General features: G+C 47.5%; 3 protein-coding genes across 4 annotated transcripts in view; 1 reads left to right on the top strand and 2 right to left on the bottom strand.

Annotated features, from left to right (window-relative positions):
- LOC310867348 (uncharacterized protein) overlaps positions 1-15667 on the bottom strand; it is a 61379-nt gene extending 45712 nt beyond the window's left edge. Inside the window, exons 1-4 of one of the 2 annotated variants that reach the window (XM_083777321.1) lie at positions 15538-15667; positions 15038-15284; positions 14567-14588; positions 14241-14519 (exon numbers count right to left, since the gene is read on the bottom strand). In XM_083777321.1, coding sequence (XP_083633447.1) covers positions 14241-14519; positions 14567-14588; positions 15038-15245 — 509 coding nt within the window. In that variant the 5' untranslated portion in view covers positions 15246-15284; positions 15538-15667. Of the gene's footprint in view, positions 1-14240; positions 14542-14566; positions 14589-15037; positions 15285-15537 lie in introns of both variants that reach the window. The other variant, XM_083777322.1, reaches the window with a different exon arrangement.
- LOC310866379 (beta-1,3-galactosyltransferase 2-like) lies at positions 5586-6698 on the top strand (the record flags this gene model as incomplete). The annotated part of the gene is made up of 1 exon (XM_083775985.1): positions 5586-6698. The coding sequence occupies one exon, from the start codon at positions 5586-5588 to the stop codon at positions 6696-6698; it is 1113 nt and encodes a 370-aa protein (XP_083632111.1).
- The window catches only part of LOC310866884 (TSC22 domain family protein 1-like), a gene marked incomplete at its 3' end in the record, with an annotated part of 5872 nt that continues 255 nt past the window's right edge, over positions 15376-20992 (bottom strand). Inside the window, exons 1-6 of the mRNA XM_083776680.1 lie at positions 20874-20992; positions 19403-19648; positions 17943-18650; positions 17694-17888; positions 15538-15978; positions 15376-15435 (exon numbers count right to left, since the gene is read on the bottom strand). The exon at positions 20874-20992 is cut by the window's right edge and continues 255 nt beyond it. Of these exons, the coding sequence (XP_083632806.1) occupies positions 15376-15435; positions 15538-15978; positions 17694-17888; positions 17943-18650; positions 19403-19648; positions 20874-20992 (1769 nt within the window). The remainder of the gene's footprint in view (positions 15436-15537; positions 15979-17693; positions 17889-17942; positions 18651-19402; positions 19649-20873) is intronic.

Below are 20992 nucleotides of genomic sequence, written 5' to 3'. Positions count from 1 at the left end.
ACTGCACAGTAAACAGAGTTATAGGCCTGCATGCACTGCACAGTAAACAGGCCTGCATGCACTGCACAGTAAACAGAGTTTTAGGCCTGCATGCACTGCACAGTAAACAGAGTTATAGGCCTGCATGCACTGCACAGTAAACAGATTTATAGGCCTGCATGCACTGCACAGTAAACAGAGTTATAGGCCTGCATGCACTGCACAGTAAACAGATTCATAGGCCTGCATGCACTGCACAGTAAACAGATTTATAGGCCTGCATGCACTGCACAGTAAACAGAGTTATAGGCCTGCATGCACTGCACAGTAAACAGAGTTATAGACCTGCATGCACTGCACAGTAAACAGAGTTATAGACCTGCATGCACTGCACAGTAAACAGAGTTATAGGCCTGCATGCACTGCACAGTAAACAGATTCATAGGCCTGCATGCACTGCACAGTAAACAGAGTTATAGGCCTGCATGCACTGCACAGTAAACAGAGTTATAGACCTGCATGCACTGCACAGTAAACAGAGTTATAGGCCTGCATGCACTGCACAGTAAACAGATTCATAGGCCTGCATGCACTGCACAGTAAACAGAGTTATAGGCCTGCATGCACTGCACAGTAAACAGAGTTATAGGCCTGCATGCACTGCACAGCAGCAGTAAAACAGCAGTAAAGCTGGGAAGCTGCCAGAACATTCACTAAAAACAGCCGGAACAATTAACGCTCCACACGTCCCCAACTCTTCTCCCTTCAGGCTCCAAAACTATGGAACCCACTTCCCATTACAATCAGAACTGCAGCCTCACTCCCAATCTTCCACCGCAGTCTGAAAACCCACCTCTTCAGACTCCATCTCAGCCCATAGCACTTGCACTAGCCTCTACGACCTTACAGGCGTATATATGTAAAGGCTCAACTTATGTATGTAGACATAGCACTCTATCGTGTATATGCATAGTAGACAGATGTTGGGTTCTTAGCTTACATATGATTCTTGATGACAAATTGTATATATGCGACCAATTGTGACTGGGGATATGTCATTGGATGTTTTTCCATTTCCGTGATTTCACGTCGTATGAAAGCAGGGAATCATAGCTTCAAATCGACATATTGGTTGTTCAGTTTGACCCACCAGTTTTGGAGATATGGCTTATAGAGGAATGTCTTGCAGAGAAACAGCGAGTTGAGAAAACAGGCATGAACATTACATTACACCTAGCTACATGTTTAAGCATTTATTTCATATTTACCATGTCGATTTCAGCTCTGACATTTACTGCACGATGGCAGCCTCTCAGTCAAATCTAGTCACATATTTGATGTATTACCATGCGTTGTCCCTGCTTACTGTAAATTGCTCCGGAATAAGAGCATAAATTGTACAGTAAACAGAGTTAGGACTGCCTTGCACGCCCGGCAGCAGTACACATCACGACAACAACAGGAGGACAGACAATAAATGGCCTTTCTGGAAGGCTTATAGTTTCTGAGAAGACAGACAGACAGACGCACGCAACGCACGCTGTGTGGCTTAGTTTCTGAGAAGACAGACAGACAAGTTTACAAAAGTATTTGGTACTTCTAAGTATTACTTAGAAGTTCTTCTAAGTATTACTTAGAAGTACCAAAAGTAAAAGTACTCATTGTGCAGAATGTCCCATTTAGTGTATATATACGGCTGAAGTGGCTAATGCGTGTTTTAACTTTTGTAATAATAATAATCAAAATCTACAGAGTAACTAATAACTAAAGTAGTAAATGTAGTACAATGTTTGGATCTGAGATGCAGTGGAGTAGAAGTAAAAGTATAGGAGATTGGAAATACCCAAGTAAGGTAACAAATACCTCAAAATTATAGTTTACACTACAGTACAGTACTTAAGTTACTTTATACTGTCCACTGCCCTTAGAGGTGATTGAGAGACGAGAGGTTAATTTGTTGCTCTCGCGTTTCAGACGAGTTTGTTCCACTCTCCGTTTACCCGTCTGTAAAACAACTGCCCTTTCCAGACCAACAAATGCAGCATTTCACTACATGCTGAAAGAAATGCAAATGCCCTCCATCTCCTTTCCATGCCATTGCCGGAAGGCAGCATTCAGGAGAATATATATTTTTTTCTTTTTTTTCTTTTCTTTTCTCCTGAACTAATTTCTTTTGAAATCCATGTCGTTACACCTGCATCTCCAGTAGAGAAAGAGTGCAGGGTTGCGTCCCGAAAATAGCTGATCTACAAGCTCTCAACGCGTCGCAGCGCGTAAGAGTGCCCTCTTATGGGATGTCAACCCCTGCCTCTCTAACACTCTCTGCACGTGCCCGTTTGAAGGACCCACGCCATCCCAACCGTACCAGTGGTTCCTTCCCAAACCTTCTCATGTCAAAGGACCCCCACATTGACACTAATTGGCCCCACGGACCCCCCATTTGAAAATATATGCCAGGGACCCCAATAAGAGAAGATTTATATGGCTCTAGCAGTGATTTTCTACACGTTTAATTTTAAGGACCCCCCAGTTTGACATGCATTGAATAGCATTTAAATCTCTGGGACCCCCAATTTATATTGTAAAATCAATGCTAATTTAACTCTGAGAGCGTACAAATGGAACCAAATGGAACCGTTGGGGTCCATTTGGTTCCATTTGTACACTCTCTGAGTTACAGACCCAAAGGGTCCATTTGGTTCCAAACTATCATTTAGCTGGGTCCCCCCTGAAACTCCCTCAAGTACCCCTGGGGGTCCCCGCACCCCACTTTGGGAACCACTGCCGTAGACTGTTTGAGAAGCTGCCGCGTGCTGCCTGCCTCAAAGCCACTTGAAACAGATTGCAAAAAAAAGCTTCTTTCCCGAACAATCAGATGAATGCGTTAATGTGAGAGTGAGGTCTAGCAAACACCAACTTGGATTTCCTGGATCGCTGCCCTCCACAAATTCCTATCCAACATCAGGTTCTTGAGCTCTGCAGTGTTGGTCCCCATATAGAGGTCCACATTTCTGATGCGGTCCGTCCATGTGACACCTAGTGCCATTCGTAGCATTCTTGTGTAGTCTCCATCCAGGGCTTTTTCCTGTTGTACTGTGAGGGTCTCGGCCCCATACAGCAGTACTGACTCCACAGTAGCTATGAACAGCCAATCAGATACATGAACAAACTGATAAGAACCAGAGGGAAACCGGACAAAAAAAAAACCGATAGCCACCTTTCTAAACTAATCTTATATGTGACCAGATTTGACTGAGAGGCTGCCATCGTGCAACCTCCAGCGTTGCACTGATTTATTTGTATTTTTTTTTAATCCAAAATGAGTTAATAGCACAGGCAGACTCTTCACATACTAGAGCATGTCTGAAATAAATGTCAGAGCTGAAATCGACATGTAAATATGAAATAAATGCTTAAACATGTAGCTAGGTGTAATGTTGGAGACCACAGCAGTGAACCTTTCAAGTCTGTTTTCTCAACTCGCTGTTTCTCTGCAAGACATTACTCTATAAGCCATATCTCCAAAACTGGTGGGTCAAACTGAACAACCAATATGTCAATTTGAAGCTATGATTCCCTGCTTTCATATGACATGAAAAAGGAAAGTGGAAAAAACATCCAATGACATATCCCCAGTTACAATTGGGTCACATATGGAACTTAGCCTAAATTGCACCTTCCTAAACTAAATTGTGTTATATATATGGAACATGACCAACTGAGGCTGTTCGCAAAAAAGGTTACCTAACATTTGCTACTACAGGGAAAATATGCACATATGGTACTATTTAATTTTTTACTCTGTGTCCCTTTTTTGCATGTATGGAGCTTGCTGATGTCATCAGTAAATGCCCATATATGGGTGCTAGCCCCTCCCACATACAGGTTTAACCCATTCTGTACGGGAACCCCTTTTGTTATGTTGTACTTTAGCTATTGAAAAATAGCAGATCTACAAGCTTATAGCACGCAACTGAGTGGCGTGCTACAAGCTTGTAGGTCTGCTATTTTTGAAAATATGTAAAAATGCGGCACAGATCTTTGAATATATATTATTTCAGAGCGAATGTTTTTTTTTTTTTTTCAGGTCAGGCCTAAATGGGTTAACATTAAATGCCATTGACAATGAACAGAGTTTTTGTTTTGTCTGTCACTGAGCAAGTCGGCATATTATATGTTATGTTATCGCGATGATGTAAGATGATAAGGGTTGATAAAGCGCCCCTCACTTCACACGGGTGTGATTTATTTTAAGGGGCCCCTTCTATAAACAGCTTTTGTCTTCACACGTCTCAACATTGTCAATGAAAGGGGAATTCTGGTCAAATGTCCGCTAAATCTTGTCCTCACACGTCTCAATATTACGATGAAATGAGCACCCCTCATTTCACACAGGTGTGATTTTTTTTCTTTTTATCTGCCTCAGGTCTAAATGGGTCCACACACTTGGCTTGGCACATGACGTACATTTGGAAATCCATGCAGTCTATGGACTATTAATGTTTGTTAAGGTCTGACCAATCTGAGAATCCCACCGGCAAATATTTGGGAAAACAGCAACCCACTCATTTTGTTCCTCGAAATGAGTCAACAGTCTGTTTTGAGAGACTAAGGCCTGACTGACGTGACTGATTTTTGAAAAATCGTTAAAATGTGGCACAAATCCTTGAATATTATATTCTTTCAAAGCAAACGTTGTTTTTACTCAAATCTTTGCTTCTGGGGTTAATCCAGTTGTTCCCAAAGTGGGACCCCCTGGGGTCCTTGTGGGAGTTCCAGGGGGTATCCATGCAGCTATATGATAGTTTGGAACCAAATGGACCCTTCTGGGTCTGTAAGGGTTCCATTTGTACACTCTCAGAGTTAAATCAACATTGATTTTACAATATAAATTGGGATCCCAGAGATAGAAATGCCATTAAATAGGTAGAGACGGGTTGAGATTGAGAATCACTGCTAGAGCCGTAATAATATTCTCTTATGGGGGGTCCCTGGCATATCTTCTCAAATGGGGGTTCGTGGGCTAAATAATTAGTGCCGATTTGGGGGTCCTTGACATGAAAAAGAGTTTGGGAACAATGACCATATTTGGGCCCAGACCTGCGGGAGTGTATGCAGTCCTTATTGGCTCCATGGATTGTCTCACTCATCATGACATCCATCCATCCATCTTCAACCGCTTATCCGTAGTCGGGTCGCGTGGGCAACTGCTCCACCAGAGAGTTCCAGACTTCGCTCTCCAGAGCAACATTAGTGACTTCCTCCTGGGGGATCCCGAGACGTTCCGAAGGGCCAGTGAGTCGATGTGTTTCCTCCAACTGCACCTTGGTCTGCCCCGGGGTCTCCTCGCAGTGGGACGTGACATCATGACATCATGACATCATCGGAGATAATATGACACCCTCGTCAGACCGTATATACTGTATATATATATATATATATATATATATATACATCCTGGTGGCAGCCATTGTCGGGTTACATCCGCGTTTCCTCTGTACCATACAAGGCTTATACCGATCCCCTAGACCTCTGCTGCTCCAACGGAACCCATATCCCTCTGAAGTCCAACAGGGTCCAAGTGGGCAGCACAACCAGACGACACCATGCCGTGGAAGGGACGCCGCCACCGCTGGAAGCACATCGCCGCGTTCCTGTGCCTCGCCTCGTTCCTCCTGGGGGTCCTGGTCTTCCGGTTCCACGAGGCCAGCCAGGAGGGAGAGAACTTTTCCCGGCTTGCCGACCCAAGTGAAGTGATCACCCAGGGGTGCGCTAATGAAGAACCCAGGGGTCACCCAGGGAACTATACCCTAACTCCCGGGCCGTACCCCTATGTCATTAACGAGCCAAACAAATGCCCGGAGGGAAAGCCACCGCCGTTCCTGGTGTTGCTGATACTCACCGAGGCTCACGAAGTCGAGGCGCGCAACGTCATACGGCACACGTGGGGGAACGAGAGCCTCGCTCCAGGCCATGGGATTGTCCGCCTGTTCCTGCTGGGGGTGAAGGGAGGTGAGCCGGGACGCCTGCAGCAGGAGACCCTGGAGGCTGAGAGCCTGAGGCACCACGATATTGTCCAGCAGGACTTTCTGGACACGTACCTCAACCTGACTCTAAAGACCCTGATGGGGATGAACTGGGTGGCCGTGCACTGCCCGCGCGCCAGCTACGTCATGAAGACCGACAGCGACGTGCTCGTCAACACCGACTACCTCGTCCACAAGCTGCTGAGACCCGAACTGAAACCCAGGACGAATTACTTCACAGGCAGGGTGATAAGCGGCCATGGGCCGATCCGCTTTTTCTGGCACAAGTATTACATGCCCCACGAAGAGTACCCGGGCGGGCTGTACCCGGACTACTGCGCGGGTACGGGCTACGTGTTCTCGGGACACCTGGCGACGGACATCTACGGAGCCTCTCGGAGTGTCCCCCTGCTGCGCTTCGAGGACGTGTACGTGGGGGTCTGCCTGGCCAGGCTAGGGGTCGAGCCCACGCCGCCGCCCAGCGCCTCCCTGTTCAACGACCAGGGACTGCGCTACTCCGGCTGCGGGTACAACAACATGGTCACGGTGCACAAGCTGTATCCCAGTCAGCAGATGGAGTACTGGCACAGGATGCAGAGAGACAAGCACGACAACGCTTGCGCCGCCACACAACAACCGCCCTTACAAACATTGATCCATTATTCAGGATGGGACCCCCTTTTGATGTTTTAAACATTGTGGTATACTTTAGCTACGAGCTTGTATATCTGCTATTTTTGAAAAATCTTGAAAATGTGGCACAAATCTTTGAATATTTATTCTTTCAGAGTGAATGTTTTTAACTTAAATGGGGGGGTCCATGGAACAACATATTTTCAGATGGGGGTCCACGGCCAAGTACAGATCATTATGGGGTCCTCGACATGAAAAAGGTTGAGCACCACTGACTGTGGGATTTAGGAGACTTTTTTTTTAGAATAGGCCTCAGGTCGAAATGGGTTATAGTCCATAGACTTGGCTTGCACATGACGTGATTTAGGAAAGCCATGCAGTCTATGGACTATTAATGTTTAAGGCCTGCAGTCTATGGACTATTAATCTCTGTTTAAGGCCTGCATTCAATGGACTATTAATGTTTGTTTAAGGCCTGCAGTCTATGGACTATTAATCTCTGTTTAAGGCCTGCAGTCTATGGACTATTAATGTTTGTTTAAGGCCTGCAGTCTATGGACTATTAATGTTTGTTTAAGGCCTGGAGTCTATGGACTATTAATCTATGTTTAAGGCCTGCAGTCTATGAACTATTAATGTTTGTTTAAGGCATGCGGTCTATGAACTATTAATCTATGTTTAAGGCCTACAGTCTATGGACTATTAATGTCTGTTTAAGGCTTGCATTCTATGGACTATAAATGTTTGTTTAAGGCCTGCAGTCTATGGACTATTAATCTCTGTGGACCTCCAAAAGGCATTTGATACCGTAAACCATTCGATCCTACTGGAAAAACTGAGGGCGACTGGTTTTGATAGTACATCTTTAGGGTGGATGAGGTCCTAACTCGAGGGAAGAGAACAAATGGTTGACATAAACGGAACCATGTCCTCACCCCTCCCAGTGAGCTGTGGGGTCCCTCAAGCATACTAGGACCGTTACTGTTCCTACTATACATTAACCAATTCTGACCTGAGATCAGATTCATACGAGGTTTCCACTGGACACACACTGGTCTGAACCCATTCTGACCTGAGATCAGATTCTAAAAATGTCAGTCATTCTTTGATTTTTCCAAAATAGCAGACCTACAAGCTCGAATCGTGCCACTCGGTGGCGCGATATGAGCTTGTAGATCTGCTATTTTTCAATAGCTAAAGCATGACATGATGCCGACACCAAAATGGGTGCCCGGTCAGAATGGGTTACGGTCCAAGTTGACAACATAGTAATCTCTAGCAAAGAAGTGGTTACATATTGTATCCTTGACAATAAGATGACATTCCTGGGCAGAATTTCCTCTTTTGTTAAAAATGTATATTCAAAGATTCTTGCACATGTTTTCACGATCTTTTCAAAAGTAGCAGATCTAAAATCTCGTAGCGACACAGACGCGTTCCAGGTCTTAATGGTTCGGTAGGGAGCGCGCCCAATTGTTTGCTTAACACGGGGGGGAAAAAGTGACACGAGACTTCCTCATGAGACGAGAGCGCAGGTACTGTACTGTGCTGTACTGTACTGTACTGTACTGTACTGTACTGTACTGTACTGTACTGTACTGTACTGTACTGTACTGTACTGTACTGTACTGTACTGTGCTGTGCTGTGCTGTACTGTACTGTGCTGTGCTGTACTGTGCTGTGCTGTGCTGTGCTGTGCTGTACTGTACTGTGCTGTACTGTACTGTACTGTGCTGTGCTGTGCTGTGCTGTGCTGTGCTGTACTGTACTGTACTGTACTGCACTGCACTGCATACGCCTAAAGCCAGAGAGAGCTGCACTAACTACACGTTTTTAACACAACTTAAAGCCTCGTTTCAGGTTTCAGCATGCCAGGGGGGTTGGTTTTGAACCCACCCGTGTGCTGAGAGAGAGAGAGAGAGTGTGTGCGTGTGCGTGTGCGTGCGTGTGTGCGTGCGTGCGTGCCCCAGCAAAACATTTGTGCAGCGTACAGAAGACAGAAGGAAGAGGAGGAGGAGGGGGGAGGAGGGGGGGACACAGACAGTCTGCTAGGCTAAATGCAGAGTCACTGACTGCTGGCTGGCAGCCTCTCTGTGACCAGGAGCAAACCAGAGGCTCTCTGTTCTGAGGACAGTGACCAGATCCTCTGTTCTGAGGACAGTGACCAGATCCTCTGTTCTGAGGACAGTGACCAGATCCTCTGTTCTGAGGACAGTGACCAGATCCTCTGTTCTGAGGACAGTGACCAGATCCTCTGTTCTGATTACAGTGACCAGATCCAAACTGTCCATTTGAGGGACAAAAGTATCGCTTGTGTGGGACAAGCAGGACGGGGTTAGCGTTGCAACGTATACTTAAAGGAGAATTTCAGACTACAAGGCTTTCTTACCTTTATTTGTAGTTGTTACATCTCCACCAAAGAGGTCCAGGTGTTATTTTGTGCAAAAGCACATTATTGGCTATTTCCCCTACCATAAGCCCTCAATGAATTGCATTGAATTGAAAGGGGCTATGGGGTGTTGTGCTAATTCGCTTATTTCCATCGCTCAAAAATCTATTGTTTTTTATATATCCTCTCTTCATAATGTAAATAGTATCCCAAGAGGCACACTTTACTACATATTTCGATGGAAATAAGCAAATTAGCACAAAAACAATGTGTGGGACAGACAGGGTGTCAATGTGTGGGACAGACAGGGTCTCAATGTGTGGGACAGACAGGGTCTCAATGTGTGGGACAGACAGGGTGTCAATGTGTGGGACAGACAGGGTCTCAATGTGTGGGACAGACAGGGTCTCAATGTGTGGGACAGACAGGGTCTCAATGTGTGGGACAGACAGGGTGTCACTAGGTGAATCCCAATTGGGAGTGTAGACACTGAGAAGTGCGTATTTCGTGGTATATGACGTCACAGCGCCGCGCCGCAGTGCATCCCATTCCACAGAGCGCAAAAAGTGTCCTGTTGATACTGCACTGGGCCACGCACTATTTTTCCCCGCCCGTGCTCGCTTCTAAAGGCCAGTGGGGATGTACCCTCTCGGTGCAGTGTACATCGCCACGGCGCAGCCGTACTGCGCAGGCTGCAGTGAATACCGAATATAGGAAACAGTTGGCCCCCCGAAAACCGAATATCCGAATATGATTAATATATTATATATCTTTTTTCCTACCATTGCTGTCATGGCCGTACCTTAAAGCTATCTGATTTATGGCAAAATAAATGGGTATGGCAAAACAACTTAAATTAATCACACACAAACACATTAATCATGTTACCAAGATTGCCTTTTTTCACCTTAGAAATATTGCACGAATCAGAGCCTATTTGTCTTTGGACGATGCAAAAACGCTAATCCACGCCTTTGTTTTTTCTCGGCTTGATTTATACTGCAATGCACTTTTTTCAGGACTGGCTAAGAAAACAACTGACAGATTACAACTTGTCCAAAATGCAGCAGCCAGAGTTTTAACTAGAACTAAGATGAGAGAACATATTACTCCAGTTTTGGCTTCACTGCACTGGCTTCCGGTTCTTTTTAGGATTGATTTTAAAATTATTTTACTTGTGTATAAAGCTCTCAATGGTCTCGCACCTTCCTACCTACATGACTGCCTGCCTAAATATGTCCCAAACCGCCCCCCCCTAAGGTCTTCCACTGCTGGCCTGCTCGCTTTGCCTAAAGAAATGGCAACTAAAAAATACGGGGAAGCAGCTTTTTGCTTCTACGGGCCGACGGCATGCTCCCACTGTACCTTCGTCAGGCAGCCTCTGTAGACATTTTTAAAGCACAGCTCAAGACCCACTTCTACAACATTGCTTTTAATTGATCTTTTATTTTTTGTTATTCATGTCCTCACTGTATTGCATTGCATTACTGCTTGTTTTTTAATGCTCCATTGCTCTGTAAAGCACTTTGAGCTGCATTTCATGTCATGAAAGGTGCTATACAAATAAAGTTTTATTATTATTATTAAATAATAATCACTACTATGGGTCCATAAAACATTTATTCAGCTCTTTTGAATGCATTAATTGCATACACTATTCAGTGATATATTTTCTGCCTAAATTAAATAACTGAGTGACAGCATTTGTAAGATTTGTGTTAGATTACACAGTAAAATAATATTGTGATAAATGTAGCCTATCCATTTGGAGCTGAGAGTTGGCCTGGTTTAACCTTTTCATTCATGTAAATGCAAATGTAATTAACTGATTAAGAGTATCATTCTGATTAATTAATTTCCCTCAGTTGAATTAACAGTTTATACTCACTTTACAGTAGGTATAGGCTATAGGCCTATATGTGGTTGTTTAAATGTAAAAGTATACCTATATTAAATGACATTATAGCAATAAACTTAGCCTATATGATCAGTGATTGATCGGTGCCTGCTAATACAAATCAAACAGCAGATGCGACGATAGTCTGTATTCTGTCCAAATGTAAAAACATTTATCATTATGAAGTGTATGGCAGGCTATATGCAGTTTGGTATATCCTTCCTTTCAGAAACTCTTTGCAACAAGTCAGGACTCAAGCCAAATCAGATTCGACGTAGTAATAACAATAGATATTTTATAGAATAGCTTTTATTTACACTGCACCCGACACCCGGGGAAACAAAACAACTGGAAACGAACCGCATCACACACGGGCACCACGTCGCCCCGCAGGAGAAACGGGGGGAAATCGCCCCGGCCCACGCCGACAAAGGAGAGGTAAAAACGGGTACAGCTCCCTGGTGACAGCCCCCAAAGCGAGACCTACGGTTCTCTGAATTCTCCGACGCCGTTGTGGGATATTTTTAAATAGGCCCTTTTATGATGAATTGACCACATACATGAAGTTTAAACAACTAAATACTCCCCAAAAATTACTTGAAAGTAAATTCCGTGGGCTAAAAAAGTAGTTTTAACTACTTTTAACAACACTGCAGTCAGTCCGTGTAAACAGCAATGGCCGCCAGTCGAGAACGCTGGGGCACCGCTTGGCTCCGCCCAGCTCCACTCGGCTCCGCCCAGCTCAGCCCAGTGGACGCTGTCCCAATCCACAGACATGCCCTCTGCGTGTGCACTATGCCACCTCCACAGGGTAGTGTCAGTGCAGTGCCCTACCCTATCCTACCTAGTACCGCACCTTGTAGGGTGAACACCCTGAATTGGGATTCACCTAATGTGTGTGACAGACAGGGTGTCAATCTGTGGGACAGACAGGGTCTCAATGTGTGGGACAGACAGGGTGTCAATGTGTGGGACAGACAGGGTGTCAATGTGTGGGACAGACAGGGTGTCAATGTGTGGAACGCCTGAAAGGTCTTGGAAATGAGGGACTGTCCCATGCAAAGAGGGACATCTAGGTTACCCTATAGTTCTGAGAGAGGACAGACAGACAGACAGACAGACAGACAGACTGGAGGGAAAACAAAAACAACAACAGTTGTCTTCCAATTATCGCTGCCGTCGTCTCTCACTGTGACACACACACACACACACGCACGCACGCAAACACGTACGCGAGCGTGCACGCACACAAACAGTTACAGTGCACATGCAAGCCTGCCTTCCAATCCCGGCAGTGCTGCTGCATGAGAGCCACCAGCTAGCTGTCTGTCTGTCTGTCTGTCTGTCTGTCTCTTTGTCTGTAATGTCATCTGACTCTGGACGTTTTCCCATAAAAGGTTGCCAGCTCTGCTGTGTTCCGCCTGTGATGTGCACAGCCCTGCGAATTCCTCACCGCTAAGACTGAAGTCACTGAAACACAACAGTATGAAAGACTCACAGCCCCTCGTAGGACCACTAAAAAAACTAGGGATGTGTCGATGAGACATTTTGACCCATATCGATATCCAATATAATGAATTGCTGTTATGGCCGATAAGCGATATTACCGATGTCGATATGATCTCATTCTGTATTGAAAAATTATAATCATTTTGTCCATTCTGAAAAATACATGTAATAGGGTGTCTGCCCTGCAGTCTTAGGCAAGTCAGATTAATATTGTGAGCTTGGACATCTGTTCAAGCTGTTAATTTGGGCTTGTTTATCTTGTAAAGACTAATTAATCGGTCTGATTGATTAATCGAACCGAAGCTAATTAATCTAAAAACAACTATAATCAGACAAATTTTCCAGAAGTGCATTATTTGTCTATGGGACCCGGCGACTACCGGCGATAGCAGGCGAACAGGCGATGGTCGAAAGGTTGGCGGGGCAATGTACTGTCAGAGGACTTTGCAAATAAAACATTTGAGAACCACTACTACTAATTGGACTCCTATTATGCCAATGTGTCGGTCAGTGTCATACATCTTCGGAAGAAAACCAAAACCTGGAGACGTTCCATTCAGTAATTGGTTATTATGGTAAAAAATAAGAACATTATAATGGTGTGTAAAACACAAAATCTAAACTTTGCCACGGACACATGTTGGTGACGCCTGCTCAAAGCGCTTTACAACGGTCCATTCATTCATACACTGGGAGGTGAAGTGGCGAACAGTCCCACACGTCCTCACTTCCCACATTCACACACACCGACCGACGGTGGCGAGCTCACACTCGTTGGAGCCAGTGTGGGGTTCGGTAATCGGTATCTTCTTGCCCAAGGACACTTAGACACGTGGACAGGAGGAGGAGGAGGAGCCGAGATTCGAACCGCCAACTCACGGGTCACTGGACGACCTGCTCTACCTCCTGAGCCACAGCCACAATATGAAAGGCTCACAGGACTCACCGAAATGGTGCTCACCTATGAATCGGCCTTAAGACTGAACACAAGTAGCATTCAGTGATTTGGAAAACCCCCCGGTCTTCCCCGGTAACAAGATCTGCACATTCACACGCTCTACAGTGGGGGGGGGGGGTGCACAACAGGCCAACAGCATGCACACCAAGGCCCGCCCCCGCTCGATCATGATTGGAGGAAGGCCCCTCTCTATCCTGATTGGATGAAGGCTGGGCCACCTAGCCAAAAACTAAACCTACGGTTTTTTGACCCCAGGATTTAACTGGGGACAAGGAGGAAGTCATCATATGGCCAGCACACTCTATAGTAGGGAGGATTATCACAACAAAACAAAAATAAGAAGTGATATTTGAATTAAGTGAAATCACTGAATATAAATTTAAGACTAACACATATTCAGCATTAAAAAAAAGGTGACACAAGACTTCCTCACGAGACTCATGTACGAGCTCAGGTACTGTACTGTACTGTACTGTACTGTACTGTACTGTACTGTACTGTACTGTACTGTACTGTACTGTACTGTACTGTACTGTACTGTACTGTACTGTACTGTACTGTACTGTACTGTACTGTACTGTACTGTACTGCAGTACAGACACAACAACATGAAGGACTCTCAGTCCTCATATCACCACTAAGACTGAGGCAGAGGCTGCGTAACACGCGGCACACAAACTATACTGTAGATGTTCATAAACCAGATACTGTAAGTGCACCTGGCCCTTACAGTATGACCCAGTAATTTCCACACCCGTGGCGCTACTAGAGCTCGACCCGCCCGATCTTCTTCTTCTTCTTCTTCTAGTCACCTGAAGAAAGGTTAAAGGTCAACAAGTATAGTCTTACCTGTCGCCGAGGAGGCCGCTGGTCGAGGTGGTCAAGGCACCAACCGAGCCGCCCGCGTTGCCCTCTGAGGCGCCGGCGCCGCCGCCGTGTCCCCAATGGCCCACTGCCCCGGGAAGCCCCAGCAGAAAGCCCCGGGCGTCCTCCAGCTGCGTGGCGCTGAAGCCGGGCAGGTTGGTGTACAGCGCTGGCTGGGTGGAGGGCATCGTCGTATGGAGGCCGCCGTGGGCGAGGTGCAGGGCAGCGCTCTGGGAGGAGGCCAAGTCCTGGAAGTCCTGCCAGCTCTGAGCCACCATCGACAGGCCTGGCACAACATCACAACATTTAACCTCTGAGCCACCACCGACAGGCCTGGCACAACATCACAACATTTAACCTCTGAGCCACCACCGACAGGCCTGGCACAACATCACAACATTTAACCTCTGAGCCACCACCGACAGGCCTGGCACAACATCACAACATTTAACCTCTGAGCCACCACCGACAGGCCTGGCACAACATCACAACATTTAACCTCTGAGCCAACACCATGTTTATGCATGTTGCACGGTAAGACTACAGCCATTAGTATTACTGCCATCAACCGGGTGGGTCAGTTGTGTAACTTTCCTGACCTTAAGCTGTGTGTGTGTTCAACAACAGCCATGCAAAATAACACTGACAGTTATGAGGTGGTGAAAGCTTGTCCTGCATAGCAACAGTTGCTAAACTATTTGGATTGGCATTGGGCGGTCGCTTTTTTGGGGTGGGATTTAGAGAAGGGATAATTGTGTTAATAATGACAGGCCTACTCTTACCGACGGACTGGGTGGGGCCGCCCCGGTGGGGGGCTTTTGGGGGGGTCTGGAGGACACTCTGCTGCTGCGTGCTGGAGGGAGCCTGGGGGTGGTGATGGAGCGACGGGCCGGACTGGATCTTCGGGGCTTGGAGCGACTGCTGCTGCTGATCCACGGGCGGGGAGCCAGGCTGGTTGAGACCCCCCGCTGATGCGGGGACCCCCCCCATCTGAGGGACCCCCGCGGTGCCCGGGAGAGAGGAGATCTGCTGGGGGGGAGGAGCCTGGATGATCTGCGAGGAGGGGAGGGGCACATGGAATAAAGCTAAATAAAATATCGCAACTGAAAAAAGTATTTTCCTAAACTTTAACTTCAACCAGCGGTCCGGGGACCTTGAGGGGGTTCCAGGTGGTCCCCAGCTAAATTATGGGGACATTTATAGGTCTTTAACTCTTGAGAGCGTAACATTAAACCAAGTGTGGAAAGGCTGGTGACACCAGCAGGTTATAGGGGGTTCTCACCTGGGAGGAGCCAGCACACGGCCGCTGCTGCTGCTGCTGCTGGGGGAGAGGCCCCGGCGTGTAGCCCCTGTGCTGCTGCTGCTGCTGCAAGAGGCCATGATGATGATGGGCGAGGTGGGAGGTATCCGGGGGTGGGCTAGCGACCGCCTGGGCGTAGGTGAGCTGCTGCTGCGGGGGGTGGGGGGGGTGGTGGTAGTGGCTGACCCCAGCCGTGGACACGGGCTGGTGGTGGATGCTTCCGGCAGCCGCTGAGGAGGATGAGGTGGTCTTCGGGTGGGTGGAGGAGGTGGTGAGATCCGCCGCCGCACCACCGGGGGTCTCGCCCACGCTCTCCCTTCCCTCCCCGCCGGTGGGGGGCCGCGCCGGGGGAGGGGCAGGACCCGCCGTGGAGGCCTCGGCGGACAACAGAGACGCGGGGACGATGGGCGCGCTGGTCTCCACCTTCAGAAAACACAATCAGAATAATAGAGCACCGAAGTCCTGACGTAACTTGCTCATCCCTTCGATTCCCCTGGTTCACGGAAGTAATTTCTCTATGGAGAATAACATGGGGTGATCTTAATATCGTCTACTATAAGCGTTGTGGTCCAAAAATAAACAAGCTGTCTCGGCGTTATTGTCAGGGAGGTGTCTCTGTATCGTTTGCAACAGTCAGTCACTCATATATGATACAGTCTGCTTCTAGCGAAAATCGAACTAATTCAGTAGCAGTAACATTAGCGTTTTCTCTCAGTCAGTTGATTCTTCATATCCATATGAGTGAAGCGGCCGGGATGACATGTTCATTTTTCAAACACAGTTCTTATATGAAGCAATCTAAAAATCCTCCTATGGCGATTTCAATGCAACTAAAAAAATACATGAACCTGGGGACTGACGCCCTCTACTGAAAGTGACGTCAGACTTCGGTGCTCTATTGTCACAGTATCCGTTTTACAGGTTTACAACACTGGGTGAAATGAGTTTTTGTGCATAGCTCACATTGTGACATTTTTTTTCCAAGAAAGGTATAAAAGGTACAAGTAAAGGGTTTCAGTTATTTAGAAGCTGGCGGCAACACTAACTGTTCAGTAGAGGAGAAAAACAGTTTTCTTTTGTTAATGTTTTTATCCTAAATGAGTTAATAGCACAGGCAGACTCTTCACATAACAGAGCATGTCTGAAATTAATGTCAGAGCTGAAATTGAAATATGAAATAAATGCTTAAACATGTAGCTAGGTGTAATGTTAGAGACCACAGAAGCGAACCTTTCAAGCCTGTTTTCTCAACTCGCTGTTTCTCTGAAAGACATTACTCTATAAGCCATATATCTCCAAAACTGGTGGGTCAAACTGAACAACCAATGTCAATATGTTAAAGCTATGATTTCCTGCTTTCACATGACAAATGAAAAAAAAAAATCAATGACTTAGCATTGGACAGAAGCGGTCACAAATGGCACAGTCGTAGGGTCTCCTCTCTTAGCATTATTCACAGTGCAACTAAGTAAAGGGTTTCAGACATATTTAGGAGGTCGTTTCACAAACAGCACCAGCTCAGTGGCCTTGTGGTTAGAGTGTACGCCCTGAGTCTGGGAGGTCAGGGTTCGATCCCTGGCTGGGTCATGCCAAAGACTATAAAAATGGGACCCAGTGCCTACCTGCTTGGCACTCAGCATCAAGGGTTGGATTGGGACATACTAGCGTCATGTCCAGGTGGTGTACTTTTACATCAAGCTGCCTCACGCTAGCCTGGGCACCATTCCATTTCGGATTCATGAACCGGTCGGGAGCGGATGATATCGCTACGTCATGTTGTAGTATTGTTTTGTAGTCATCAATCTTCCGGAACTTATTTTTCCCTCAAACCGATTTTTCTCAATAAAAGCTACAGGCTTCCGGTTTGAGGGAAAAGGAAGTTCCGTTTGATTGGTCCTGTCTGATGACTACAAAACAATACTACAACATGACGTACCGATATCATCCGCTCCCGAGCGGATCATATACCCGGAATGAAATAGAGACCAGGCTTTCCTCCGAGGTGGAAAGCCTGGTGAGGCGAGGTTAGCCTCACGCTACAGAAACAGGAGATAGGTGTTAGGGCCTCATGGCTCGGCAAGGCTTACTTACTTACTTACTTCACAAACAGCACAGCCGTAGGGTCTCAATGTATTTACCTTCTCGTAGAACTCGGCGCACGTCCAGCGTCCCTTCTTGAAGGGCTCGGCGGAGGTGGAGTCCAGCTTCACCACCCTGAAGCGAGAGGAGCTGCCGCCGGGGGCCGGGGCCGATGATACAGGGGCTGGGGGGCCCACGCTCTGAGCAGAGGAGGAGGAGGGACCCCCAACGGGGTGGGCTGGGGGGCCCACGCTCTGAGCAGAGGAGGAGGAGGAGGGACCCCCACCGGGGTGGGCTGGAGGGGCCACGCTCTGAGCAGAGGAGGAGGAGGGACCCCCAACAGAGTGGGTCGTTGACACAGATCCAACTCCTCCCAGCTGTGTGACGACCCCAGAGGCACTGGCAGCAGCAGCAGCAGCAGTGGCGGTGGCGGTGGTGATGCCCGAGTTGACTTTAGGACTGCTAGTAGTGGGGGGCAGGGAGCCCCCCGTCGCAACGCTTCCACCCGCCACCGCCCCGCCGCCACCACCTCTGCTGATGGCGCTGGAGGGCACAACACCGCCACCGGTGCCCACTGCCCCCTTCGTAGGCACGTTGGCAGGGCTCGACATTGTGTTCACATCAGCAACGCTGGTCGTCGGGGGATTAGCTGCGCTCACGGCGGTGCCTTCTGTTTGCGTTCCATCGGAGGAGGAGACAGATCCGGGGGGGGGCGGGGGAGGAGCCCCCTCCCGCGGGGCAGGCCGAGAAGCAGTGAGATTCAGAGGATGGCGGCCGACTGAGATGTTAATATTAATCTCCTTGGCGGGCCATGAGTTAGAAGAAGGCATTCTCTGGATAGCTCCGGAGGATGGGAGGGCCCCAGCAGCGACTCCCCCGTGCCCAGACGAGGCAGGGTGGCTCTGGGCTTGGGGAACGTGATGCTGCCCCTGAGGGTGGTGGTGGTGGTGGTGGAAGTGCGCGGTCCCGTTCACCAAGGGGGTCCCACCATTCCCACTCCCTACATGCTGGGACACCTGGAATAAAGCCAAAAATACAATCTCAAATTGATGTTTAGGTAGTATGGTTCTGTTCTAAACCAGTGGGTTTCAACCCTTTTCATATCAAGGTACATTATTTATTTGGCATGTTGAGCCACGGAACCACCATTTGATAACATTTAGCCTCTCAGACCCAAAACTAAAGGATATTTTGTTGTCGTTGGATAATATTTTGTCCACAATTCCTTGCTTTTGGCAAACGTTGATCAAAATAACAATTCTTCTACATTCTCTAATTGTATAAGCTTCTTGTAAATGAAGTAATGCAGATGCAAAACAACAATCTAACTCTAACTCATAAAAATGAAACCAAATGGACCTGCATTATTTGAGGTATATTAGCCTTTTTTGCCTGGTGGTCGCTCTGATCGGACTAAACACTTGTTAAGAGTCTTTAGAAGCATTCATATTTTAGATGCTGGAGAAGAGCTATTGAGCCACTAAACAATCGCTTCATTTATCCAGGGCGATTTGAAATGGAATACTCTTTAAACGGCCTAGAAAGGCCTAATCTACCACGTCTACCATCTACCAAACTCTTTTTTTCAATGCATTGTGCCTGAATGGGGAAGCAATCGAACATGGAGCTGCTGCTCGACCAGAGGTTTGATTAGCCGTAAGCCAACTTTATAGTTTTATCATTAAATAGAGCGCTAATTAACACGTTAATGGCGTCGTTAAAAGAAGTCCTTAGCCAAGGATGAGTTTTAATAATCCATGGGGGGCACCTGGTTCAGGGCGTGCGGGGGCTGGTGGGGGTTGGGGGAAACGGCCCCGGGGGTCTCGGCCTCGTGGAAGTTGTTGAGCGTCTCCTCGGAGGAGGAGCGCTCGGCAGTGCCCCCGTTGTGTCGGGACAGGGACAGCGAGGCGTCCAGGAGGTCCGAGGAGGACAGGTTGTCCTCCGTGTGGGACGTCTCGTCCAGCTCGTCGTAGCTCTCAGTGTCCTCGGCCACGCTGTTGTTGCCGCTGCTCACCTACAGGGGGGGGGGGGGGGGGGGGAGATTAAAATAGGGTGCAAAACAGAGTTTATAGTTAAGGGGACGCAATACAACACGGGATGCACTACTGTACCACTGTACTGTTTTTTATTCTAGTTTATCTTGCTAGCTTTAGTTATAATAATAATTTCTTCTTCCGTTTTCTACATGAATATAACCATATAAAATGAAATGGGAGTTAAATGCTGCAATTTGTAAAAATGGCAAAATATGACTGAATATGTCAGTATGTCAGTGAATAATGTCGTTGAAGTGGGACTCAGTGGGAATGTCCCTGGGACTCATCTAAAAGACCATCTAAAAGACCATCCCTGGGACATCCCTGGGGGGGGGGGATAATCATGATGAATATCGTCTTCATCTGAAACATTTTCTAAACATGAAATTAGGGCATTACTAGAAATGCACTCTGTCGAGCTGCCAACTTGCGCATTAGTAGGCCATGCATGGCCTATTTGTGCACAGGCAGAGTGCGCCATGAGGTGCGCTCACCACTGCTGGTACGACTGCTGCTCTGAGTCCTAGAGCTCTCTGCTGCTGTCTGGGTACGACTGCTGCTCTGAGTGCTAAAGCTCTCTGCTGTCTGTCTGAGTACGACTGCTGCTCTGAGTCCTAGAGCTCTCTGCTGCTGTGTGGGTATGACTGCTGCTCTGAGTGCTAAAGCTCTGCTGCTGTGTGGGTACGACTGCTGCTCTGAGTCCTAGAGCTCTCTGCTGCTGTGTGGGTATGACTGCTGCTCTGAGTGCTAAAGCTCTCTGCTGTCTGTCTGAGTATGACTGCTGCTCTGAGTCCTAGAGCTCTCTGCTGCTGTCTGGGTACGACTGCTGCTCTGAGCTCTCTGCTGTCTGTCTAGGTTTGAAACACAGCAGTGTCCTCCAAATGTATATACTTTATGTTTACACAATGCTGTACCTCCTCCAACTGTATATGCTTGTGATGAAAACTAAAGCATCTGGCTAGCGAGTACCCCGGAAATGATCGCTTGTTACTTCCGGTTTGTCACGTCAGCTGGTGGCTCTTCAAAATAAGAGCTCTGGGGCTGAAAAGCTTCGCAACTTGCGACGAAAACTCGATATTAAACGTGGTGCTGAAGGTTAAGTAACTTGAACAAGTAACCGCATGAAAAGATATCGAGATATCGCGTATCGTGATACTGCTTGAAAAGATATCGTATAAATAGTCCCCCCCTCCCAATGCTCACCGAGATCAGGGCCGGCGTCACGCTGGTGATCTGGAAGCCGCTCTTCTTCTTGGCCTGCTGGACCCCCGCGGGGACCCCCCCCGGTGGGGGGGCCAGCAGGTTCAGGCTCTGGGGGTGCT

Source organism: Protomyctophum parallelum, assembly GCF_964188405.1.
Source record: "Protomyctophum parallelum genome assembly, chromosome: 11".
Lineage (NCBI taxonomy): Eukaryota > Metazoa > Chordata > Actinopteri > Myctophiformes > Myctophidae > Protomyctophum > Protomyctophum parallelum.
The sequence above is the reverse complement of the archived record's forward strand: the minus strand, read 5'-3'. Positions and strand labels throughout refer to the sequence as shown.